We start from the raw sequence: 27,047 nt of genomic DNA, 5'->3' as shown, positions 1-27,047 counted from the left end.
GGCCTTTGAGGGTTTGGTATCACTGTATATACCCTGTTGTCTATCCCCAGTCTAGTATTTTAAAGAAGATGCTGACAGTGATTAATATGTTTGCAGAAGAGAGAGAGGTGTACAGCATCTCTCCTCCAGTTACGACACTTTCTTGGCATCAGTTTCACACCTTTCATCTGATTAAGCACCCAGTTTTCCCTCCTGGTACTGGCTGTCTTGTTGACAAGCTCTGTTGGAGGGCACAATCCAGAGAAACACCAGCAGTGCTGATATTTTTGGACTGAATATGCCAGTAGCCAATATCTGATGTTTATATTCAATATCCTTCACTCAAGAAGTTTTCATCTTTATATTTTTCTTCATGGCATCATGTAAATGTTGAAACAGAAACATGAGATGCTAATTCTGCTTTGAGGAGCATGGTAAACCTGCCTTTCTTGTAGGAAATGTATTCAATTAAAATGTCTTGTTCATTATAACAATAAACCTACAGTATATTATTGTACATATTGCATTATTTTGTTTTGTTTTGCCTCAGTCTTTCCCAACATTGCAATTACGTAGTATGATGCAACTGCAGCATTATGCCAGGATCAGGCTACACTTTGTGGTTGCCTAATCTGACACTGTAGCTGTTTCAAAATACAAAATTGTCTGAAATTCTTACTAGTTAGTCTGTGGATTTCATTTATTATCCTTTCAGAACTCCTTGTGTGTGACTTGGTCGATTGTCCTAAAGAAAAGCGACAGCATGAGTTGTTTCAGGAAATGTCCAATAATTACATGTTGTATGTTATGCTGTACTTTTGATTCTTATACGTCGGGAGCAAAGGAGAAAATAGTGTGATGTTATAGAGCCATGAAGTTCACAGAGGGAGGAGGTCGGGGTGGGACAAGATGTCAGACTTTGACATGGGAGACAGCGGTTTGCTTCCTGTCTCGACAGTCAGCTTTGGTTTCTTTTAACTGTGACCATGATTATTTCCCATCCTTAAGTAGGTATGGCTGTATTAACTGATTGTCGGCCTAAACATTTAATGTTACTGATTTAGTTTAAACGCATATGAAGCAAAACTACTAATAGTAATTTAATTAGATAGATAGAGACCAAGAGAAGGAAGGGGAGGCGGTTTTGTCTGAACCTCCGTTCAGTCTCCGCTTGTTCTCCTGAGTTCACGATGTAGTAATCGGAGTTATTATCAATGTACGTTAGTTACCTTACAACAACCTGTGCATCTGCATCAATCTCATCCATGTTTGACATCATTTTTCTGCGGCTGTGTGTCATAACTGTCGCAAAGCAGCGGGCTAGCTATGTAGGAGGATGATGTTCCCATTCTCAATCCTGCCTACAAAGCTCTCTGATTGGTCGATTGTTTTCTCCAGAGGCCGCCCTCCATGAGCACAACATTTCAATCACTTAACAAATCTGAGATGTGGGTGGTGATTCAAAGGTCTGGCACCAGGCTACAGGCGTAACATAGATGATCACTGTATTGATGAATTCTACAATAATCAAACTGTATCCGATCTTTATTAAAAGGCCAGTATCATCCTGATGAATCAGTAAATCAGTGTGTCTATGTAAACCTAATTCCGCTTCCTGTCTGAAAGTAATTCCCCATAGAGGATCATTACAAGGAAGATACAAAGGGAAAAATAGAGCACATGCATTAATAGACTGAAAAAGTGAAAGAGAAATTAGGAGAGAGCAGAAAGAAGATGATAAAAAGAAAAGAAGCAGAGAAGCTGCTCATAGATGATACAGTATATGCCCCAGTAAGCAGTGCCCTTACAGCTTTCACATCTCGGAGAAAATATTATCCAGGAGGGCATGCAGGAGGAGATGTGCCAGGGCCTGCAGCCTGTCCACACATTACACCGCTTTCAGCAGAGGGCCAGGCAGCCGCACACACACACACACACACACACACACACACACACACACACACACACAGGACGAACCACACGTGCAAGCAAACAAAGAAGTATACAGGGCTCCAGGTGACGTACATGCTCACACACAGTATGTTCATGTTATACAGGTTGCATGTATTTAATTATTTGACACATTCCTTGTACACTATGTTTGCATTTAGTGTAGAAGAAATAAATGCGCTTTTACACATTGTTATGCACGTTTTAACTGAATTTCAAGAAAATCAACCCAAAAAAACAAAAGCAAATGTTTCCATGTTTGGTGCATCAATATAGTTGTGGCACTAATTCTCCAGTCAGAGCCATTAAACCATTGTAGAAGAAGAGGACACAACGAGATACTGTAATTAAAAGAGCGCCAGTCGAACCTCAAATGACCGAACAAAAAGCAAATGGAAAATTTTGAAAAATGACATTTCCATTGGTTTCATGTTTTCATTTGAGGAAAGTTCTGATGTTTTTCGTCTCTTTAAGTGGAGCGTTTCATGTACATCATAATTTATTCTCTAAGTTTGTTTCCATTGCACATTGTCACATTTGTTTCTATCAATACACCAACTCAGCCAAGCATATAAAAAACTCTGTACAAACTGAAAATGCACATAAAATAGAAACACACTAACTGTCAATGAAATTTCACAAAGAAAAAGAGAAAGCAAATGTTTTTAGATTTTTTTCTGTTTTTGAGTTGAATTTTTACATTATTGATTTATTTATAAATCTACAATCTATAAAATATCTATAAATATTTTCCCACTATATTAATATTCTTTTAATATAATGTTATTTTACTTCTAATTTTAAGATAATTGCCCTCCTCACCATCTGCCATGGTCGTTCTTTTCTTCAGCCAAGATGGATCATAGCTCATGCCAACCACTGCTGCATGTTCCCAAATCCAAATACTATATTTCTAAAAACAGCAATTTGCATGCATTATGTCCTTTTTACATGGAGTTGTGTGGTGTATTGATTCTCAATCAGCTTGCACCCCTCTAGTTTCTGTCATCTTATTAATTAAATTATCATTTTGATTTTGTGTATTAATTCAATTGCTATTCAATTGCTTCATAATGCCTGCTCTGCTTGGTGCAGTGATTTTACAGCTAAATTTAGAACCAAGCTGCAGGTGATACAAAATAATAATATTCAGTATTTGTTAAATGTGTCCCCTTGGACTCATGTCAGTTGTGACAGAAGGGTAAAACTGCTGCTAATACAACTCAGAGTAGAACAACAGAAGTGAGTATGCGCCTCGATACTTGTGTTCACAGATAACAATGGTCCGTACTCAGCATAACTAAAATACCAGGGCCAGAGTGTGTTCATATTAATCCCTGAGGTAAATAATGTAGCCAGAAGTCCTTTTTTTGTTGTGGAACAGCATCCAATTGTTAAAAATGAAAGGGTCTTATAAGTCAGATTATGACTTATTTATGGAACAGGGTCACAGATTTATAATAAAATCTTACACTGAAATACTTAAGCCATTAAATTTTCATGCTAAATCTGTTGGACTTGGGGACAGAATTACACCAAAAAAGGATCCTTAAATACAATATTACTATTGACTGACTTAATATGGCGGATGTTCCTGTTTTTAGCCGGTCTCGAAGAAAACCTGACATCTACAAGACTGTTGACGGCAAAGTTAAGACATTAAGCCAAGATAAGATTGTCCTGTTGGCTGCGAACACTTTCGACTCCGAATGGATAGAGTCCTGGAAGAAAGCGTTGTCTGAACTTTGCCCTACTACACAGCTGTACGTTTCCCATAAAGGGCCACAGAAAGACATCAACAACATAAAGAGTTGCCTTAAAGTAATGAGTGAGTGTGGGGAGAACATTCCCAGATTTGTCTCTCATTACTTGGATGAACTTCCGCCAGTGACGCTTACCAACATGGGTGTCTCGAGCCTATTGGGGAGAATGGAGCAGTTGTACACTGAGGTCTGCTCTGTGAAGCACACAATGCAGCTACAGACTGATGTACAGTAAGCAAAGATTTCTGTGCTATCACTGTGGTGATCAATCACCGAGCGTGTGCAGTGACACGTTCCACTGACCTGACTCGGGGCTGCTCTGGCAGGAACCTCTTGTCTTGGGTGCCGGAGAGAGGTCTGTGGCGAGGGCCTCCTCTTTGGACGTTGAGAGGGCTGCGACAGCGGAAAGTCTCAGTGGATTAACGTTTTTGCCAAGCTCTCCAAAGTGGAGTTATTGTGAAAAAGGGCTGACGTCTAATGCATGTTTTACAGAATGCTGCTGCTCAGTAAAGATTGCGTACTGTTACCCCCGGGCAGAGAAAGAAATCCAGTAACGTTATGCCTATTGGTGGCACCGGAGATGTGGGTAACATCAAAATGGTCAAGACTAAGTGTTTTTGCTACAAAGTTTACCAGACTTAGACGCTGAAACTTTATCTGTGTGTCTTAAAGAAAAACTTCACCCTGAGGTTATATGTCCAAAAACTGACATTGTACACAGTAGATTTGGCTCATTTAAAGTAATGCTGAATGCAATGACGTTGGCAAAATGTACAATCCAGAGCTCTGGCCAGAAGGGGCATTTGTCTGGCGCTATTATGAGCTGCGCAGGGCTGGAGTTATCGGGTCAAACATTGCACTCGCTGCGGGGGGAATGAGTGTGCCTGCTGGTGCTATGGGCAGTTGCTAGTCTTGCCAAATTACCATTTGGGTTTTGTCATACAACTGTCATGACCTGCGTCTGGGCCAGAGTGCAGGGGATAAAGCTTGTTGCATAGTTGTTGGCAACCTTTTGGAGAACTGTGAGATACTATGTATGCAAGAGAGATTTTTAGCAAAGCAAGACTTGGAAAAACAACTCTTTCAATAATAACTTTCATGGGGCTGGGGAGTCTACATCCTGGTAGGATGCCAGGGGATGTTCTGTGGAATAAGAAGCTTGACTCATTGATAAATGGTTAGTCTTGGTGTTAACTGGTGTGTTCCAATACAGTTTACTCACAATGACAAGAATTAATTATCCTAAATGTGTATACACCCTATGAATGCCATCAGAATGAGGATGAATATCCAAATAGGCATCCCTTCATCAATTCCTTTAGTCAGGATAATACTTCAATACAATAATCTAGTGTATACATCATTGGAGATTTGAATACGGATATGTCAGACAGGAACTCATTATTTGCCAATCACATGGCTCAGTTCTGTCAAGATAATTTTATATTGTCAAGCAAAGTGCTTTTTCCTACAGATAGTTACACTAACATTAGTCAGGCCTGGCACACTAAGTCATGGCTGGACCGTTGTATTAGTACAGCTGATGCATATGCTTCATTGGGGTGTATAAGCATTCTGTATGGCAACAACTGATCATATACTGTACCCCTTGCTATGTCAATCACATCAGGCCTGGTTGGAACAAGTAGCTTAGTATCATGCTGAATCCTGTGAAGCCTCTAAATCATTGTCTATGGCAGGTAGACACAGACATGGACTTGAGCTCAATTACAAGAAGCTCACTGATGCAAGATATAAGTATGCTATTCACTTCATTTGTAAAAATGAGCGAGCCATGAAGGCTGACTCCATCGCTAAGCAGCTGCTAAGTAACAATGCTATTGATTTTTGGAAAGAAGTGAGTTCTTAATAACTGTAAAACATCTCTACCATACACTGTAGATAGAATTACCGGATAAGACAATATTGCTGAGTTATGGCGATGGCATTACAGCAGCTTATTCAACTGTGTCCAAAGTGATTTGTATAAGGGGGACAATATTGAGAGTAATGACTCAATGATGATTATGTCACATGAGGTGTACCAAGCTATAAACAAGCTGTCTGACAACAAAGCAAGTGGTTTAGATCATATGACTGCTGAAGACCTTAAATATGCCAGTCCAAGGATAGCTCCTCTCCTTGCTATTTGTTTTACTGGCGTTATGACTTTGGCTTGTTACCAGACTCAATGTTTTCTGTTCTGTTAGTGCCAGTCATTAAGGACAAATCTAGTCAAGTATACTGCCTAGATAACTACAGACCCATAGCTTTAGCCAACATACTGTCAAAAGTCCCAGAAAGAATCCTAATGGATAGATTAAATGAGTGTATTAATGCTACAGATGACCAGTTTTTATCCTTTAAATTGTCTGATAATAATCTTGGTGTCTGTAATAAGGTAAAATATCTTTATTTTATTATTTTATTACAGAACAAATGACAGATGGTATTTATAGGCAATGCTACATGATGTATGCACAAGCAAACATTGTCTCACGTAAGTTTAATATGTGTACAGATGGAGTGATGATGTCTCTGTTCAGAGCATATTGTACACAACTCTACACTGCACACTTGTGGACAAACTACAAAAAAGCAAGCTTACAGAGACTTGAAGTAGATGATGATGATGATGATGATGATGATGATGATGATGCCATGAGAATATTATTTAAGAGACCTAGATGGTGTAGTGCAAGTAAAATGTTGCTGCAGGTGACAATACCCTCCAAAAAATCTCATGTATAAGTTTATTTGCCAGCTTAATTAGTTGGTTTTTATCAAACATAAGGTTTAGTAGTTTTAAATATTCAATATTTCAGTAGTGGCTGTTTTTCCAGATATGTCAACATGGTGCAAATGACTCAAAATACATTCTGTTGTCTTAACTGTGAAAACTCTCATCTCTGTCTCCTTGTGTACTGTTGTGGTGAAACCTTCTTGTTTTGAGGCTGAGAAATTAAATCTGCATCCAGTGTTCTTAGTGTATTCTTTGGTTTAAAGTCTCAACATGGCATAGGTGTTACGGCCTGTAACACTTACCTATGCTTGTATGCCGAGCCCTCTTCCCTGCTCGGTCACAAAAAACCTGGTGTATACGAGGAATTCTCTCTTCTTCCTGTGCACACTGGGGAATAACGTACTTTGTTTGATGCTGCACCAAACACTTCATCTCCCATCATAACCAATGTGGATTTGCTGCCAAGAGCTGTTTAGTTAGCCCTCACTCTGAACTCTGTCTGTTAACGTGTCATGAGATGTCACAGAGGTTGCCTTTGGAATCTCCTTTTCATGCAGAATCAGAGCCTTTTTCAAAAGCCCTCTGAAGAGATAGCGCACCCTGCCAACCTGATTCTGGAATACAAATGACCTTTTTAGCATAGTGAGGTGAAAAGGGAAAGATAACACAGAGGGAATGTGTCAGAGGAGAGACTGTGCATGAATATAGACCTTATGGCAAACCAAGGCAGGGAAGGACAGGCAAAGGCAGCTATGTATGCACAATCAAGAAGATGTGGACAGAGAGGTAAAGAGACAAGGGTTGGTGTGATACATGGGTTTGCTGAAATACTGTGTTGACTTTTGCCTTTTGTTAAATAGAAAATTTCAGTCAGTGTCAGTATTATTTTCAGTGCAAATGTAAGGGAGGTTTTTTGTGATCATAGCTACAGAAAACTGTATATATATATATATATATATATATATATATATTTTTTTTTTTCTTGAGTAAAGTACACTTGATACATTTGGCTCCTGGTTGCAGGCACGACCAGAAATTACACTAATGGCTGAGGCTGATGGGAATGTCATTAGTTTGTAGGTATTTGGTCATACAACAAAGTACTGGACACATTTAAAGTTCCAGCTGATGATAGCACTAGAGCATATATAATCATTAGGCAGACTCTGGTCCAGATCCAGACTGAATAACAGTTCAATCCAGACCAGGAACAAAATTTAACTACATCCTGGTTCATCGCTATCACGTCACCTCAGCTGTCACCATTCAGTCACCACAGTTAGTAAGTTAGTAAGGTTGTTGTGGAATGTAAAAGCTTTGGTAGATAAAGTAAAATGTCTTGTTCAAAACTAGCTGATACAAAAAAAGAAAGGTTGAAAGTGAAAAACACGCATTTAAGGATGACTGGACTGAGAAATACTCATTAATTTTGCTCGAGGGAAGAAAGAGACCATTTCATTTTCACATGAATGCAGCGAACAACTCACTAACGAACACTTACACCAGTGTCTCCACCTGGCCGTCACACCTTTTTATGCTCAAGTTTAAGGACTTGGTTACACAACAAAGGTGTCACATCTCCCATTAACACAGAAATGCTGTTCATGTACAGAGATCCGGAGTTTTTGTATTGAAATATCATCAAGTATTGTAAACTTACTAGACCTTTGATGCAGTGGAAATCAATTAAGTGGACTTGTATTTGAGTACTTCAGCACTAGAGGAAAAGTTACTCATCAAAGTCATTACAACTCATCCTGTATAGGAAACGTGAATGTACCAGATTTCATAGCAATCCATCTAATAGTCGTTGAGACATCATACTCAAAACCACAAATGTGAACCTCATGTTGGCGTTAGAGGAAAAGTCAGAGCATCATCAAAGTCAGTAGAATAAGTCCTCTGAGCATCATGAATATCTGTATAAAAGTTCATGACAATCCATACACCAGTTATGAACAGACCGACTGATAGGCAGACATTGCCCTTGTTAGGGCTATGCCACTAGCGTGGCTAAAAAAATGATAGTGAGGGGAAGAAAGTGAGAGACAGCATAAGGGGCAGAAATGACAAAATTACACTAATGGCTGAGGCTGATGGGAATGTCATTAGTTTTCAGGTATTGGTCATAAACCAAAATATTGGACACATTTAAAGTTCAATCTGATGATAGCACTAGAGCTTACATACTCATTAGGTAGACTGGTCCGGATCCAGACTGAATAACAATTTAATCCAGACCAGGGGCAAAATTTAACTACATCCTGGTACATCGCTATCACGTCACCTCAGCTGTCACCATTCAGCTGCCCACTAGTCGCCACAGTTAGTAAGTTAGTAAGGTTGTTGTGGAATGTAAAAGCTTCGGTAGATAAAGTAAAATATCTTGTTCAAAACTAGCCGATATGAAAAAAAAGAAAGGTTGAAAGTAAAAAACATGCATTTAAGGATGACTGGACTGAGAAATACTCATTAATTTCACATGAATGCAGCGAACAACTCACTAACGAACACTTACACCAGTGTCTCCACCTGGCCGTCACACCTTTTTATGCTCAAGTTTAAGGACTTGGTTACACAACAAAGGTGTCACATCTCTCATTAACACAGAAATGCTGTTCATGTACAGAGATCTGGAGTTTTTGTATTGAAATATCATCAAGTATTGTAAACTTACTAGACCTTTGATGCAGTGGAAATCAATTAAGTGGACTTGTATTTGAGTACCCCTGCACTAGAGGAAAAGTTACTCATCAAAGTCATTACAACTCATCCCGTATAGGAAACATGAATGTACCAGATTTCATAGCAATCCATCTAATAGTCGTTGAGACATCATACTCAAAACCACAAATGTGAACCTCATGTTGGCGTTAGAGGAAAAGTCAGAGCATCATCAAAGTCAGTAGAATAAATCCTCTGAGTATAAAATTTCATGGCAATCCATACACCAGTTATGAACCGACCGACTGATAGGCCGACATTGCCCTTCATAAGGCTACGCCGCTAGCGTGGCTAAAAAAAATGATAGCGAGGGGAAGAAAGTGAGAGACAGCATAAGGGGCAGAAATGACAAAAGAGGAGTACAGAGTCAACCGCCTGGGGGCAAGACTATCAGCTCTTCAGAAGTTTAACTCCATACAGCACAGCTATCCTGAGAGCAGGTTCCTTAGATTTCCTCTTTCATATGTTCACTCACCAATCCTATGATGCATATTAAATCACTGGGTGAATGATGAAGCCTATCTCACATAAATTAGAGAGACATGCTGAATTCCCCTCAGGTTCAATCACCATGAATATTAAAGCAAACTCACAAGGTTACAGAGAGAAACGGAGACAGGGAGAACAAGCAGAGGATAGATGAAGAAATATGAAGAATGAAGGACAAAGAGAGAGCAGATAAAGAAGAGAGCTCCTGTCCAGAGAGGAAAGCAGTCATTATAAATTAATGTCAGCATTGACAATATAATCATTTTGCTCACATCTGAAAACAGGGTTAGAGAGAGGTGTAATTAAATTGCCAGTACTTCATCGAACATCACTGTTAAATCTGCAAAAATTAAATAAATGCATAGTTGTTGGAATGAAAAAATCTTGGAGTAGTATAGTACAGTGTAGTATAATTAACTGTAACTACTCGTATCATATGCTGCATCATCTGAGCTACATGCAGCCCTACAGACATAGAGACATATGACTTGGATGCTCCAACCAGAGAGTAAGAAATGTTTTCACACCAACACTTTAAATCAAACTCTGGTTGGTTTTCCCCCTTGGTGTGTTTTGTTTTGGTCACACTTGGGTGCAGAACAAAACCACCGCACCCAAGACCCTTTAGAGAAGGGGGTCTGAGTTTGTTTGTGGTGGGAACATGATCTGACTTCGATGCAACCCGACTATTAGGTGTACTCTGCAAGTTTGAGTGAAACGACTCCCATAGCCAGGTGAGTTTACATAGTGGGATGCGAATTAAATGTTGCTAACAACTAGCTGGAGAATGAATCGAGGTCGGACTTGGACTAGCACAACAAAATATGTTGTATTTGGCCAGTGGACCTCCTTCAGGACCTTCTTCATGTGTTTACGTTCTTGCTCCCGCCCCAGACACATCTGACCAATGAGTGAGGTGAATGTGGCTTGTAGTGCTGCATTTTGGCTCGATTGGATTTCTCTCTGTGTGAAAAGAAACTGAACCAAGAGGAAAATGCATCAAGTTCACCAACCCATCAACTGATTCGGACCAGAGCAAATGAACTACTAGTGTGAAAATGCCGTAGGAGTGTTTTCAAACATGTTGTTTAGCCTGCTGAATCGGACTCTGGTTCGTTCTTCCCCCTTTGTGCATTTCATTTAGGCAGATCTGAACACTGTTGTCATACTTGGGTGCAGACTAAATCAACCGAAATAAATTCTGTAACAGATTTGTTTGTGGTGGGAATGGGATACGACCTTGATCCAACCCAAGTGCAAGGCTACAAGTTAAACTGGTCCCCATAACCAGGTGTAGCTTTGCATACTGAGATGCGGATGAATAGAATCAACAGTTGCTATCATCTATCCAACCTAAACTAACCCAACAAAGTACGTTACATTCCTGATATTTGATAGGAGCGTCTTTAGGACTTTCTTTGTGTTTATGTTCTTGTTTGCACCCAGACTCAACTAACCAATGAGGATTAAATGTTCTCACATGGCTTGTAGTGATGCGTTTTGATTTACTTACATTTTTTCACAATAAGAAGCTTTAGATTTGAAGATGCCCTACTGTAAGCCTTAAGTGGTACTCCAGAGTCAGTATTGCAGTATGTTTGACAAAATGACTCATGTGACAAACATGTGGAAATTTGGTCATGATGATAAAAAGTGGTCAACACAATCATTGCCCTTCTCACTGTTAATAGATGGTCTTTGGTGTCTCGTTGATCTTCCTGGATGATGACTTTGACAAAATGGCACAGTAAAGCTATTAATTGGAAAAAGAGAAAAAAGGACAGATTTATTTGGGTTATTTCCACATACTGTCAGGTTGGGTAAGCAGGAGTGGACCCACGCACAGAGGCCAGAGTGCAGATTTGATGAAAAAAATCTCCTTTAATCATGGATGTTCAAGAACAGGCAAACAGAGCTGAACAGAACTAGCAGACGAAACAAAACGAATGATCCAACAAAGACTCAACTCAAAACCAGACCTTAAATACAGACTAAACTAATCAAGGAATGGGGAACAGGTGACAAGACACAAGGGGCAGGCTAGGAGTGATTGGCTGAGGAAACACAGGAAGCAGGACAGGGCTGACGAGACTGATACAGGGCAGGTGTGGGGAAGACACAGAGCAGGCCTAACGAGGGTGAAGCAGGGCAGGTGAGAAGGAGTACATGAACACACAAGGGAAACACAGTAACAAAACCAAAACCCAGAAAACACAATACAACCCACACCAACCTGTCCAAGAACCATCATGAACCTAAACTAAAGTATACAACACACCAGGCTAAACAACAAAAGGCAGTCCAAACCCACCACCCAAATATAACAAGAAAACCCATATGACCCGAAGGACTAAACAGAAGTGCAAACCAGGAGACCCCAAAGAACACAAGAACATAAAAAGACTAAAAAACACATAAAGTCCAGGCAGGATGTGACACATACTTGCAAATGCTGCCTTCAGATGTAGTTAGACATCAGAATTACGAGTAAACAAGGGTAAGTAGGTGTTAAAAGAATTTCTTCTCAATGACCTTTAAATAATGGAGACTGGATCCGAAGAAGGAGCGTTTCACAGTGCAACACACAAACAGGGTTACAGAGAAAAAGGCTTGTCTCAGAACATTCACAATTGGTTTATATACCTTACAAAGGGGCGTCTCATACTTCTTCTAATGTTTACAGACATATTCCACAAATAACTTCATGACATTTTCTCACTTCTCTAATTGGTTGTAATTAGCCTGCATGTACTGGCCTCCCGTCGTTAATCTTAGCTGCAACATTTGCTTTTTCGGCAACTTTGCAGAGCAAAACAGGAACATTCATCATGACATGCAAAAACAAGAGTACGCACATAGTAAGGTTTTAAGACATCTAATCACAGTATAATTCTAATTTTTATAACAGTAGGATTTAATGTGATGTTTACGGGCAGAAAAAAACAACCTAAAACCACTGATGGTTTAAGTGATTATCCTAAATTATATTTAATTTAATTTTATATTTAATTCAATTTAAGTGTATCCAAATTATATTTCTTAGATTCTAAAACTACATCTACTTTTCTCTACATGTCCATATTTCACAAAATCAGGTAACAATGACAAAAACAAAAACAATTTACTAAAGCTTTCATGAGCTGGCTGTCAGTTGAAACATTATCACTTTTTCAAAAGTAGAGTCACAAACCTCCTGATGTTAACAAAAAGCCAGAGTCAAACTCTTGCATTATATCTGATGGATGGCATTCCTCTTATTGACTGTGAGAATTACACTTCTTTTTCCAGAATTCACAGAGGAAGAAGTAAACCAGCGGAAGTGGACTGGCACTAAATGACTAAAAGATCAAGGGGATTTTGGAGCTGCACAGGGAAGTGTATCGCAGATTACTGATCGGAATAAGACATTCGTGTTTTCAAATAGATATTTCTCTTTGCCTGAGTGAAGTTTCCAATTTTAGCCGTCGGTTCAGTTCAGAGAACGTTATCTGAAGTGTGTAAATAAGGTTTGAAGGGATGAAAGTGGAGCTTTGTTGGTGTATGTGTATGTGGTTGTCTTAGACCTGAGCAGCAGTCCACAACCCTGACTTTGCATTCACCCTGTGATACTCTGTGTTGCACAAAGTACATAGATCTTCACTATTTTCAACAGAATTGCAGTGGAAATCTCCAGAAACTGGTCTATGACGTGGTGTGTGTCTTAACTGATCTGCACAACTCATCAGAAGTTTTGCAGCTGTTTCCCAACAAACAACGTTAAATGGTCCTTGTTCAAACAAGGCTTATGTTATGCATAGTTTGCAGCTCGGTTTCAAGTGAAAATTAGTTTCAAATGTAGCGCAAACCTTTAACCACATTTCCATAAAATCAGCAAAAGGAAATGCAAATTAATGTGTGTTTCCGTCTGCTACTGTTATGTGAATATTAGGAGTTCAGGGCTCATCAAGGTAAACGTGAAGTATCCAGTTCACTGCTGTTAACCCTCCTGTTGTCCTCGGGTGAATTTCGACCCAAAACAGTATCCTGACTAAGAAATTATGAATTATTTTAACTATAGTTGAGATCAGAAGAAAATATGTTGATGGATTATGGCAGACAGGTATATGTAAAAGTTTAGTCAGGATACTGTTTTAAAACCATTTCAATTTTTTTGATGACAGCACATAATGACACCTGTTGTGACACAACAGGACTTTTTGTGGCGGTACTGATTCCCCTTGAACACAGATGTTCTGTAAGAAGTCAGAAAACCAGCTCCCAGCCACATAAAGAAATAAAAAAAACCCAAATAATATTCACTTGGAGAAACCTCACAAGGTGCTGCACAATGGGAAACGTCCCCTTAATGAAATAATGCCTCATTCAATAATACTAAAAAAAATGCCTCTTTAATATGTATAAAAAATAAATCCGGCAGGTGTTTAAGCTATCGTGGTGCAAGCACAACTTCTTGCACGATGGGCACTAAACCATTGTGGAAGAAGAGGGCACAACAAGATCACATGGCTAATTAAATGAGTGCCAGTCAAACTTCAAACCATGGAAAACATGATAGAAATATTACATTTCTGTTTGTTTCATGTATTAATCTGAAGAACATTACAGTCCACACAGATCTGATGTTTTTGTCTCAGTATTTACTGGAAACATGTAGAAAATACAAGCAGTTGATTTGGGGGATTCTATGTGGTAACTTTAGCTAGATTTCCATCCAAATGTAACGCAAATGTTGATTGAATTTCCAGAAAATTTGCAAATTGGCTTGTTTCCATTCACATCTGTTATGTGAATATTAGGAGTTGGGTGGTTGAGATTAACAGCTGGTGGCGTCAATTCTCCAGTCAGTGCCATTAAACCATTGCAGAAACAGAAGGGGCGCAACAAAATAACTGATCTTTAAAAATCAAAGTAGAAGTCAAAGCTCAAATTATGGAAAACCACGTGGAAAACGTGATGGAGATGTGACGTTTCTGTTTGTTTCATGTATAAATTTGAGGAACATTACAGTCACTCCACACATATCTGATGTTTTTGTCTCTTCAGTTGGAAGCTTGAGTGACGTTTAAGTCACATGCTGCGTTCAGTACGTCATGATTCAGCCTGTTTACATTGCACTTTGTTGCATTTATTTTGTATTGAACTTTTTCACCTCAGTCAAGCCTAAAAACCTTTAAAAAGAAAAAGAAATATAACTCTTTTGTGATTTTGTGACTTTCAGACCTTGGAAACTATTGTTTTACCCCTCAAAAATATCTCACAGGCAGAAGAATCTGAAGAAGTCTGTTGTATTGTGACGTGTAATAAACATTGCCACTTTGGTTATAAGAAAGAAAATAAGTGACGGTTATAACTGGCATCTGGCTGGATGTGAATGCAGCATTACAGAAAGACAGAAAACAGACGAGTCATTCGGTGATTTTTGGCTCCTTCCCTTCTGACGTCTAATCGGATAATAGGGACGGCTGCATGCTTTCTTCTCTATTTGGCAGTCCCACATTCCCATGTCTTAATGCCCCCATCTCGCCTCACTCTGTTCACACTTAGCAAGCACACAGCTGGGCTACGAGTGACGAATTCTCTCTTTTGTGGTAGCACACATTCAGTCACACGCGCATGACAGGACAGCCTAATGTTCAAAAAGATGACCTGAGTTTAGACCCCAGCAACTGCAAGCATCAATCTTTTATAAAATACTCAACAGCAGCTTTAACCCACTGACAACAAATCACTGTTACTTCACATCACAGCAAATGTTTTAGAAACCATACTGCTGTGTATTTTTCTACCATTCAAGGCACCCATTGGTTTCCATTCATTATTTTATGCATTTTTTTTTTTGTCAAAGCTACGTTATTAGTTTGAGGATTTAAAATTAATTTGCACTGCCTGAACAACTGCCTGACAATGACCTGCCTGAAACTGACATGAGGTGATCAGATAGGTCGATTATCTAGAGGAAGAATCATCAGTCTCTTTGAAAAACAAAAAGACACAAACCACCCACAGCAGTCTGAGCCTGCACTATTTAAAAAAAACAAACTATACTAAATTATACACAGTTGTTAATTTCTTTTTTCATCAACAAAACCCTCTTTGGCGAATTGTGAATGTACAAACACCGGCATGCAGAGAGCATATTAACCAGACAACAGCCAAGATTTTTTTTTGTTGTTTCACCAGTTCATAGAATTGACATTAAAGCAGCTACAATCAATATGTTTGTATTACCAATCAAGCAACTAAGTGTATGTAAAAGGTGTAGCTGCAGTTGCCCTTTATCATATCTTTCAGCTCATTGTTTTAGTTATCTGGCATTCAATCTCACTGCTGTCAACAGTGGGGTTTTTTTTCCAGCAAAAAGCTCTGATAAAGCCAGCATCCACTTCCTGCCCAGCACCAAACTGACAGACAAAGTTAGTGACTAGTTGATGACATAGTGGAGATTTAGCAGTGAGAAAAAGCTAGATCTTTTTCTTAGGAGTTGGTGGAGACAAAAACAGAGCTGCTCGCTCTCCTTTGGAGTCACTTACAGAGTCATCAGGTGGACATAAACATGACTCCAAATGAATGATAATGTTGCTCTGCTTCTGCTTGATGTGTAAATGGGCGACTGTTTACCCCCATATGGCCAAAAAAAATCAGCTAGTGCAAGTTTAATGAAGCAGAGTAGAATAATTTATATTTTCCATCCTGTGTCTGCTGTCAGCATCAGGTTTTGGTTCACAATTTTTCAAGTCTGTCTTCAGAAGCCCAAATGAACATTGAAATAAGTTTTTCTTGCCATAATCATTCCTCCTGTTCATACTGGCTATTAGAAGTGAGGGGGGACAAAATCCACAGTCCTCCTTCTGTGCAAAAATGTATTTAAAAGTCGTCCAAATGAGTCAAATCAAGTAGATATCTTCCAACGTTACATATTTTTGGTGGCTCTTTTTGTTACTATACGTCCACTGCAGATCAACACTGTCCGAGGAAACATAAAGAGGGAATTTGATGCTAAAAAGAAAGTAAATGTGGCAGATATCCACTTGATATGACTAACTCAGACTGCTGAAGCCTCATAGAAGCTTTTGATATAAAACTATAAAATTTATTTGTAAAATGTATTTTTACACAAAATGACTGTGTGCATCTTGGCCACCATCACTTACATTGAAATTAAACTTTGAGCCTATCCTTTAAATGTGCAAGGGACTGTTACCATTATAGTAGGTGAAATCAATGGTTGCTGAGTAAAACCTTCACCTTTTTATCTTTGTTAAGACACTGTTAATTATGTAAGTTCTGATTTATACTGTGGATTTGAAAATGACACTTTCAGATGGATTTATTATCTATGATTACTGTTCAACCCTGACTACACATTCTTGTCACCATTAATGGAATAAATTATGCAGATTTGCCTACATTGCCTACATTCAATTGTTCTTTCTCTCGTTTCGAAAAAATCAGATTTTATTTCTGAAATTCACATGTTGAGGGATTCTCTCATACCTCAAAGAGATCTTGTAATATCACAAGATAGGTGCTAAAGAAAACAAATATAAGGAAGGCGGCCGGCCCTGATGCAATTTGTGGGGGCACTTTGAAATACTGTGCTGACCATCTTTTCTTGTGTCTTCCAATTGTGTGCTGATCATTGCAAACTTCCTTCCATTTGCAAAACTTCAACGATAGAAAAAATCCCAGAGAGTTAAATAAATTTAGACCTGTAGCTTTAACGTCTTTGGTAATGAAAATTTTTGAGAGGATTCTAAAAGATGAGGTTATCTCCTTGGTGTCTGACAAACTTGATCCCTTGCAGTTTGCCTATCAGGCCAGCAGGAGGGTAGAGGATGCAAAAGTCTTCATTCTCGATAGAGTCTATAAACATCTGGAGAAACCACAATCCCATGTAAGGCTTTTATTTGCAGATTTTTCCTCTGCTTTTAATAAAATGCAGCCACATGTTTTAATAGATCAGCTCTCATCTTATTTTAAATTACCTGATCAGTTCTTATTATTGCTTTTTAACTTCTTAACTGACAGGAAACAGAGTTTTTTAGTTAATGGCATTATGTCAGATCCACTGGCTTCAAACATAGGTTCACCCCAGGGTTGTGTTTTGTCATCCCTTCTCTTTATCCTGTACACAGATAGCTGCAGGTCTCATAGAGAAGGCAGCTATCTGGTGAAATTTTCCGATGATACGGAGTCTGACCATGGTAGTGCTCTACCTGACTTTGTCAGTTGGTGCGATGAAAACTTCCTAGACCTTAATGTGTCAAAAACAAAAGAACTTGTTGTTGATTTTAGAAGAAACTGTGGAAAACCAAAATTAAGTACCATCCATGGTGACAATGTTGAGATTGTTGACACATGTAAGTATTTAAGAACTGTGTTCGACTCCAAACTGAAGTTTGATGTTAACACTGAAACGTGGCCAAAAGAGGATTCACCCGCTAAGGAAGTTAAATTCTTTTAATGTCTGTAAGGAAATCTTATGTATTTTCTATCAGTCTTTTATTGAAAGTATCTTAATATTTTCTTTTATTTGTTGGACTAGTACTGCCTCTACAATATTGTGAAGGTCTGTTCTAAGATAATTGGTATCTGGCAAAGAGACTCGTGTTCTCTGTGGGAGAGGCAGGTGGAATAGTTTCCCAACTCGAGCACATCCTGTCCTCCGACTTCATTTTAATGCCCTCAGGCTGTCGTTTTATAGCGCCACTTGTGAAGACAAATCGTCTTTCAAAATCTTTCATTCATTCTGCCATCAGGCTTGATAGCAGTATGTGGAATGAATAATATTTCCATACTCGTGGAGTTTTTATTTGTCTTAACTAATCATTTTGGGGCTTGTTATTCTTGGGACTAGGATTTTACTTATTTATTATGTACCTATTTATTGTTCATTTATTTACATGTCTGTGAGTACCTGTGTACCGACTGTCTCTGGCATAGATCTGTCCGTTTTTTGTTTGTTTGTCTTTTGTTGTTTTTTTTGTTTGTTCTTATGCATGGTCTGGGTACACTGCCAAACTACATTGTCCTTTTGGGAGTAATAAAGTTGTCTGAATCTGAATCTGAATCTCATTTTTAGTAAAGGGGCTAAACTTGCATTGAAGAGGCTGAATCCTTGCTAGCTCTCAGGCTGACCTGCTCTGTAACTGACATGAGACCTGGACTCATACAAATTATATTAGACAAACATCTCGACTTTGGAGATATCACATCTGCTCTTCTTGAGTCTTTTCTCAACATGAATCTTTGTCACACGAAACCAAACGAGCATGCACTCCTCCTCCGCTCAGCTGCACCATCGCTTCATTATTGAAGTAAAAATATTTGAGCCACGGTTGAGGTTTACACTGAATTATCTTTGTGAATGAATTGAGCTCTCTCTGAATGATCAATGCTTGCTGCATTACAACAACAAAAGCGTGCCCCGCTAGAATCGCACGGCTCCATTTTCTGACTTAAATGAAAATCAAGTCAATCATTAAAATAAAACGGGGTTACACAGTTTTCAGGCCATTGTTTTCATAATTACAGGTTTTAATTTAATATAATGTGAAATCTCTAGCTGCATGCCCCTCGCTACAATGAAGTAATCCATCCACCCACCAGCTCATTCAAGGCTCTGACAGAAAGCAGTGGTTCCCAGCCCACCAGCCTGTGGAGAATCGATTGGCTCTGGCTGGGGAGAAAAAAGAAGATCATGCTGACGGATTTGCAGCAAGCAACTCCACATACACATACACACAAGAAATATTTACACACAATAATATTATTATGGCATAGAGTCAGCAATATACACACACACTCACAGGAATGCAAGTGAGATACATACTTACAGAGACCCTGCGGCACATTTAGAATTTGGATCTACTTAATTTGATTATTGAAAATTTGTTAGAAATTCGCACCATTTAAATACAATATTGACTGCGATGGGTCCTCCATCCTCCATCTTGTGGTCCTGCTCTTCAGTTTTAAGACTTTAAATGTTTTAGTTTATAATTGTCTTCATTTGTTGCACACACAAAACTGAGGGCAAGCTAGTATTATTCTATAAGTACTGTAAGGCTGCTACTAATAATTATTTTCATTATCAATTGGCCTGACAATTACTTTCTTTAATAATAGATTGATTTTTCAGTGTATAAAATGTCAAAAAAAAGAGGATAAATGCAGACCATTATTCCTTAAAGCCAAGATTAACATATTCAGATGAACTATTTTGTTTGATCAACAGTCAAAAACTCAAAGATGTTGAGTTTACTATCATGGAAAACTTGGAATATGAACAAATATCAACATTTGAGAAGTTGGTGTGTGAATTTTACATTATGTTGCCAATTTTCTGTCAACTGTTTAATCAAATAATCATCAAACAATATCAGCTCTAGAGTAATACTGACTGGAGGCCCAATGACAAACATAGGAGGTTAATCTGACTGTGCTTCCATCTCCCTACTATCTACCAAAAATGACATATAGTTACGTTTGAGTGACAGACGCTATCTGCGTACTAATTCTGACACGGAGCAGTGGCGCATATCTGATGACGTCTACAGTATAAGTTGACAATTCCTCATTCAGAGGAGGAGGAGGGATGGCGGGTGGTATCAACCCAACAGTGGACTTTGCCAGTGTAACGGTTTTGCAAAGTTTAGACATATGATGTTGCCCTGACGATTATTGCCGATAGGGGTGACCAATTAGAAAATGCTCTTATGTGTCGTTCTGGAGTCACATGGTCAAACGACGTACTTGGTCGATTAATGTGGAGGACTCGTAGTGTTGCTACATGTAGTCCAGAAGACACACATAAGCGTTTTCTGATCTGCTAACGCTCCTATCAGCAGGACAACATTTGTCTGTGTTCTCCAAAAATGTTAACATTAAGTTTAATTTATCTTTTGGTCCCTAAAACCGTTATTTTTGGAAGTTGTGTTACAGCTCGACCAGTGTAGGAGCTCACAACCCACTGATCACTTGTTCCTTGTAATCATTTTTTAACATAATACTGTCATATTATGACAGATATCACACATATCTCATATTTTTTATGTATCAAGCTGAAGACAGTAGCTTCATTTCTTTGAACATCACAACTGGACTCCAGTCTTCATTTTAAAAGTTGATCAAGGCTCTTTGAATGCATGGCAGCGAAGATGGAGGTGGATGGTGAATTTATACAGTGTTTAATTTATTGATCTGAGTCAGCTTGACGTTTGTGATTTCATATTAACAGCCAAACTCTCAGACAGCATTTAATTTGGTGTTATCAGAAACACTAACAGGAACACAGCTGTGCTGTCTCATCAGCCATACCGAAGGAAAAGAAGGAAAGTGAGATGGGACCTTAACAAATCAACTGCAAATGACGAGGCTGATTTGATTTTTCATTTTGGCATGGGAGAGGAACACATTTTCGGGCTGAAAATGCGAAAGGGTACATTAATTCATTAGCATGAAATATAACTTTAGGTGGAATTTGGAGTTGTTATCATTGGCTCTGGGGAGAGGCAGCGCTGTGCGGGGGCCTGCAGATAGGATGAAAACCCCAGCCAAGGTTGTGCAAATTGAGTAAAAGCACATCCTGACTGACACACAGGATAGATGGCTGCTGTAGCTGGCAGTTTGCCAAGAAAATCTTACCCTACAATCCTCTAGCCCACCGCTTTTTAATATAGAAGACCATATGTCCAGAGCAAATGGAAAAATAGAAGACCGGTGCCAGTAACAGTAATGAGACGTGCAACAAACAGGCCTCAGACATGGTTCTGACATTTTATCATCTGAATGCTTTCTCTTTATTGCATTATATTTGATTTTATTACATATTACATTAAATTTACATCAAATGCATGAGATGTATTCACTGAGTCAGTGATTATGATGGATTTTCTCATCTTCTCAAAAGTAAACAGAAATGAGAATATTCAGCTTAGCAACAAAACAGCTAGAGGACAAAACAATTCACGGCAATACTTTTTTGTAGATCCTGTTAAGATGCCGAACGATGGGGTGACTCATTTGTTTTAGATCTGTTGATTATTTTCTTGATTAATCGATTAGTTGTTTGGTCCATAAAATGTTGAGAAATGGTGAAAAATATCAATCGCTGTTTCCCAAAGCTTCAAGTGTCTTGTTTTATCCACAACAGTCTAAAACCCAAAGATACTCAGTTTACTGTCACAGAAGATTAAAGAAACCAGAAAATATTGGAGAAGCTGGAACAAGAGAATTTGGACATTTTCTTCTCAAAAAATGATTCAAAACAATTAATTTAATAGTTGGCAACCAATCGATTAATCAACTAATTGTTGCTCTAATTTGTATGATGCAAGTCATACACATCCATGTACTTAATGATGAGCCAGTAAATGGAAATAGCAATTTAGCTAACATCCATGAGTTTAATTCCTTTGCTACTACTGGCTGAAAAAGCAGCACACAGATACCACCTGCCTTAGTTTGAGATAACTTTTAAAGAAAACTATTGTTTATTACAACTTAAGTTTTATTTTTATAGCTCTGGGTCACTGCTATTGTGTATGAAACAAAGACATTTACAGGCTTCAGTGTTGTATTTGTTACTGTAGTCACCAGTTACTTTGCAGCTATTGCTTTTAGGTAGTCCTCATTTTGAGCAAAACCGTATTTAAAGGTTTATCTGAAGATAATATGAGGCTTCAGCAGTCTGAGTTAGTCATATAAAGTGGATCTTTTCCATAGTTACAGTCTTTGTCTTTTGACAGTGTTTTTCAGCTGCAGTGGAAGGATTGTAACAAAAAGAGGGAATTTGGCACTAAATAGACTGTAAATTTGAAAGATATGACTTGATTTGACTGATTTGGACAACAGAAGCTTCATATCAGCTTCACATAAACTTTTAAATACATTTTTGCACAGAAGGACGACTGTAGATTTTGTCTCTAAAGGGATCTTCAATGGTCAGTATGGACAGAAAAACATCAGGTATCCAAATGTTGATTTGGGTACCTGACTGTTGTTTTAAGACAGATTTGAAAAATTGTGAACCCGTATTTTAAACTACCCAACAGTATAGCTGCTAAATGCTTCACTATGATCATCAGCTAGTCACTCACTTTGCCTGTCTGCTGTTTGCTGGGAAGCCCATTCATTTTTCACATAGACAACATTATGATACTCACAGTTTGAGCACTTCTACAGCTTGGATTGGCATGAAACTCTCCTGGTTAAATCATCTGCGTACTGCTTTAGAAAATATCTCGTTCTTTGGTAAAAAAAAAAAAAGTGTACAAGACCATGCGCATAAAAATTTCAAGGTAGAAGCTAATTACAACTCCCAAGGTGCATTTCAGCAAGAAACAGTCAATCACCAAGCTTAAAATTCAGTCACATGTGCTGCTAACGGCGGGCAGAAGTGTGTTAATAAAACTAATTTTACAATCTACACAGGGGGAATCAGTTCATTTTTCATTGCTGGGTAATTTTTGAGTGAATTCAGCAACTATGGCGCCACGTTTGTTTTGCAACTTCAGCGACGAAGCCTTTTGAAATCACTTCATATGATTCTTGCCCATTCTCGACCCTTCTTCTCCATAGCAACAGCGGCTGAGGCTCATAGGTATTGTAGTATTCTTAGCCATGCCAGAAATCACTGTCAAAACCATAGACTGTATAAAAATATGGATGTAGTTACCGTGACGTCACCCGTTGGCTTCTGAAGAGCGGTTTTGAAGCTCAAAGCAAGCCGTTCCAGCCGTCGCCATCTTGGCAGTATGTGACGCTGCCTAACTCCCAGCCAATCAAAAATGGGCAAAGAGGCGGGCCGAATGGCTGAAACAAGCCACCTAGCGGCTGGCGAACCTGTCACTCAAAGCAGCCATGTCCTTCATTATGCATAACTTTACGGCTTAATAAAATTTAAACGGGTGAGTTATAAAAAAATTCACCCCCAGTACAGTTTTCATGAAAGGGGAAATTAGCTATAGAGACCAAAACCGTTTTTTGTACCAGGCTGTAAACATGTTTATTTCTGCTGTAAAGTTGGGCATTTTAACATGGAGGTCTATGGGGATTGACTCGCTTTTGGAGCCTCAAGTGGCCATTCAAGGAACTGCAGTTTTTGGCACTTCCGCATTGGCTTCATTTTAAAGCCCCAGAGGTTGCTGCTTGGTCAAAACATGATTTTTCAGAAACAAAGTAAAATTAATTGAAACTGGTGGTCATAATATAATCCTTTACTATTGCTTTATCTGGGAGAGTCCTGAGTTTCTATGTTCAGTGACACTGAGGATCTTTTAAAGAAAATATAGGAGCCCCTATAGCAGCTTTAACTGTGGGAGTGTTAGCAGCTTCCAGTGTTGTATTTAGAATTTTGTTGCTGTGACGACAGTTTTGTTTACATTTGGTTTACAGATTGTGCCCTCAGAGGATTTTGATCACTGGTAACTTCTTCTTGGTTCTTCCTTTTGTCAAGGTATTATTTGACACCCACAGTCATGAATAAAAGACGTGAGAAAAGAAAAAGAGGTAAGCTAAAATTAAACATTGTTCTCCTTCTGGTACATGGCATTTCTTAATTGCTATGCAGGTGACACATGGCTCAACGTCTCTGTAGAGATGATTAAGAATTACATTGATGCACTCTGTAGCTTTTTCCGGATAGAAAAATCTTGATGTCACACAGTTTCTTCTACAACCTGGTAAAAATACAGCAATGTTAGAATCACCATCATTTCACATTATTTTTTAATGACTTGCCACTTTTGTCATTGTGGAATTTAACAGTTTTCTGATAAGACAATCTTGTAAAATTACAGCCATTTTGTAGAATCACTGTCACTCAACTTTATTTTTTAAAGAAAGACCTTCTTACTTTTATGACATTAACAGATTTACTCATAATATATTCATTTTTTAAAGTATTTTTACTAACACAGCCATGTAAAATACATTCATGTCATATGATCACTGTCATTGACCCTATATGTAACAGAGAGCCTTGGTTGTTTTTTTTTAAACTATGAACTTTGAATGTAAAATTAATTTCTTGGTGGTTTTTATTAGTCGAAATACAATCATGCTGTAAAATAACAAGTGTTGACCTAATTTTTTTGAATGTTTGATTTGTTTGAAATAGTGATTATTTGCTTTTGGGGCTTTTTAATAGGGACTTCTTGAATTTGAAATCATGAAAACTTTAGCCTCATCATTTCCCTTCATCATCATTTTTTAAATTTCTACTTTTTTGCAATATTACAACATTTAAGAGTATGTTCTTGCATTAACAGTTTACATTTTTGCCAGTATGTTTTACAAATTTTCTTTAAAATTTGGCCTCCTAATCTTTTATTCTTTAACTTTCTTTCCTGTTTTACTCTCAGACTTTATTCTTCACTACTTAAATTTATCTCCCAAAAAAAACATCTTTGTAAACTTTATTTTTTATTTTAAAAAGTGCACAGAAATAAAGTTGTCATTAATACTTATTTTTTTTGTCTATGCTATCATTCCACAGTTTATCCACCAGAAAAATATCTGCTATGTCAGATTCCACCAGAGTGGACTACCCTGCCTGTACATACTGGTCTGGAGTCTGGTCCACCACCTGACAGTGTTGCAGTTTATACAAAGCATGGGCCGAGCAAAAAGCTTGTTTATGAAGGCTACATTTGTCCATCTGCACCTGAAAACGTAGCTATGACAGTGTTGCAGCCACCGCCATGGCCGCAGAAAGAGGAGAACTTTGGAAAGAAGTATGCAAGACTTCTGGAGAGGATCAGAGCTGAGGAGGCTGAGGCTAAAGCGAACAGCCAACCAGAGCAAGGTGTTGTCAAAGCACTGTCAAGCACTACTCCAAGTCATACAGCTGATGTATCAGCACAACAGACGAATGCAAAGGCTGCAGCCACCACTGAAAGCAAAAACAAAACCAATACATCTAAAGAACAAACAGAGAGTCTAAATCTTCCCCTGCAGAAGACGAAGTCCAACAGCGATTATCCTCTTCCTCTAGAAATCCTCGACAGAAGAGAGAGTTTTCTCCCTGCACCAACTGAAGAAGGGAAAGAAGAGTCAACATATTATTTTGTTCCATGGGAGAGCATGAACATAGACTTATTGGACTGTGATAAACCGGATTCTGCCCTCCAGCACTTCAGCTCAGCCAGATCTGAGACACGATCCTGAGGAGAGTTTAGAAGGACCTGGGTTAGTGTGAAGGGTTAAAATTCACAATGAATTTCAAATATTTTGAGAATAAATATTTTGAGCAGTAATTAAATTGTGCTTTTCTGATTCAATCGGCACTTTGTCGTGGACAAGATCTTCAGTCAGGGCATCCAGAGTTGTCACTAACACAGATATTCAAATCATCTACTGGCCAACTTCACTCAAACAGAATAAAATATATTTTTTGCATAATGCAACTAACAAAACTGTGAAATATAGATACACATTAACATGTAGCTGCATGCTTTATTAAAGAATTAACCTTTATTTATAGGATATGCCATCCAAAATTGTAATGATGGACATATTACGATAAATATTAGACATAGAGATATAACATAAAATAGGAGCAAAACAGATTGAAAACAGATTCAAGGTTAAGCTTAATTGTCATGATACGTTACACAATTGCACAATGAACTGCAGTTATAGCCACCTCCATGCTACACAGACAGAAAATGTATAAACAATTATTATAATACTTTAAATTAGAACAGAGTAAAACAATGCAATTGGCAATGAAACAGAACAAAGTATATAAAAGTAGCAGTAAAAGAAGAAATGGAAAAAAGGAAAAACTGTATTATATTCACAAGGAATATACAGTTACATACTGTATATATATATAAAGAGTATATACATACCCATAAACACAGTGAGTTTTTTACAATATGTACAAAATGAATGTAATAGGCAAGTTATTATGCAAAACAAAACCTTGAGGCAGTAGTCGGATTGAGGTTAGTGCAAAGGTAATGTTATAATAGGAATATAATAGGAAATGATATAATAGGAAATTATATGTAATGTGCATAAGAAGACCAAAAACAACAGAGTAGTTTAGCCTAAGGATAACAAATAGATAATAAAAAGCAAAGGGGCAATGTTAGTCTATCATACAAGTAAGGGATAATGTACAGCGAGCGGGTCATTATTGTGAAATGAACCCTGACAGGGTGATGCGGGTCTTGAATCACCGTGAAGGGGTACAATTATAGTCTTTGACATGTTCCTCTTTGACATGGCATGTTAGTTGTTTTTATGTTTGACATGGTAGCGTTGGTTATGTGCAAAACATGAAAACAAGTATGAAGAAAGAGAAAATGTGTAGTTAAAGGAGCAGTGTGTAGGATTTAGTGGCATCTAGTGGTTAGGCTGCAGACTGCAACAAACTGAATACCCCTCCC

General features: G+C 38.2%; 1 protein-coding gene across 1 annotated transcript; it reads left to right on the top strand.

The window, feature by feature from the left end:
- The first annotated feature begins 24,030 nt into the window (after window positions 1-24,030).
- LOC121910684 lies at window positions 24,031-25,907 on the top strand. Its single transcript, XM_042431971.1, has 2 exons — window positions 24,031-24,159; window positions 25,148-25,907. The coding sequence occupies exons 1-2, from the start codon at window positions 24,129-24,131 to the stop codon at window positions 25,816-25,818; spliced, it is 702 nt and encodes a 233-aa protein (XP_042287905.1). The 5' UTR covers window positions 24,031-24,128; the 3' UTR covers window positions 25,819-25,907.
- The last annotated feature ends 1,140 nt before the right edge of the window (window positions 25,908-27,047 follow it).

The sequence above is a fragment of the Thunnus maccoyii genome, chromosome 13 (genome assembly GCF_910596095.1).
Source record: "Thunnus maccoyii chromosome 13, fThuMac1.1, whole genome shotgun sequence".
Classification (NCBI taxonomy): domain Eukaryota; kingdom Metazoa; phylum Chordata; class Actinopteri; order Scombriformes; family Scombridae; genus Thunnus; species Thunnus maccoyii.
Note: the sequence above shows the minus strand (reverse complement) of the source record. Positions and strands in the feature narration are given on the sequence as shown.

What these genes read in the sequence shown, in the direction of transcription:
- LOC121910684 (XM_042431971.1), top strand. Translation starts at nt 24,129, where the DNA reads ATGAATAAAAGACGTGAGAAAAGAAAAAGAG. An exon ending in ACGTGAGAAAAGAAAAAGAG is followed by an intron (nt 24,160 to 25,147) that starts GTAAGCTAAAAT and finishes ATCATTCCACAG; the next exon opens with TTTATCCACCAGAAAAATAT.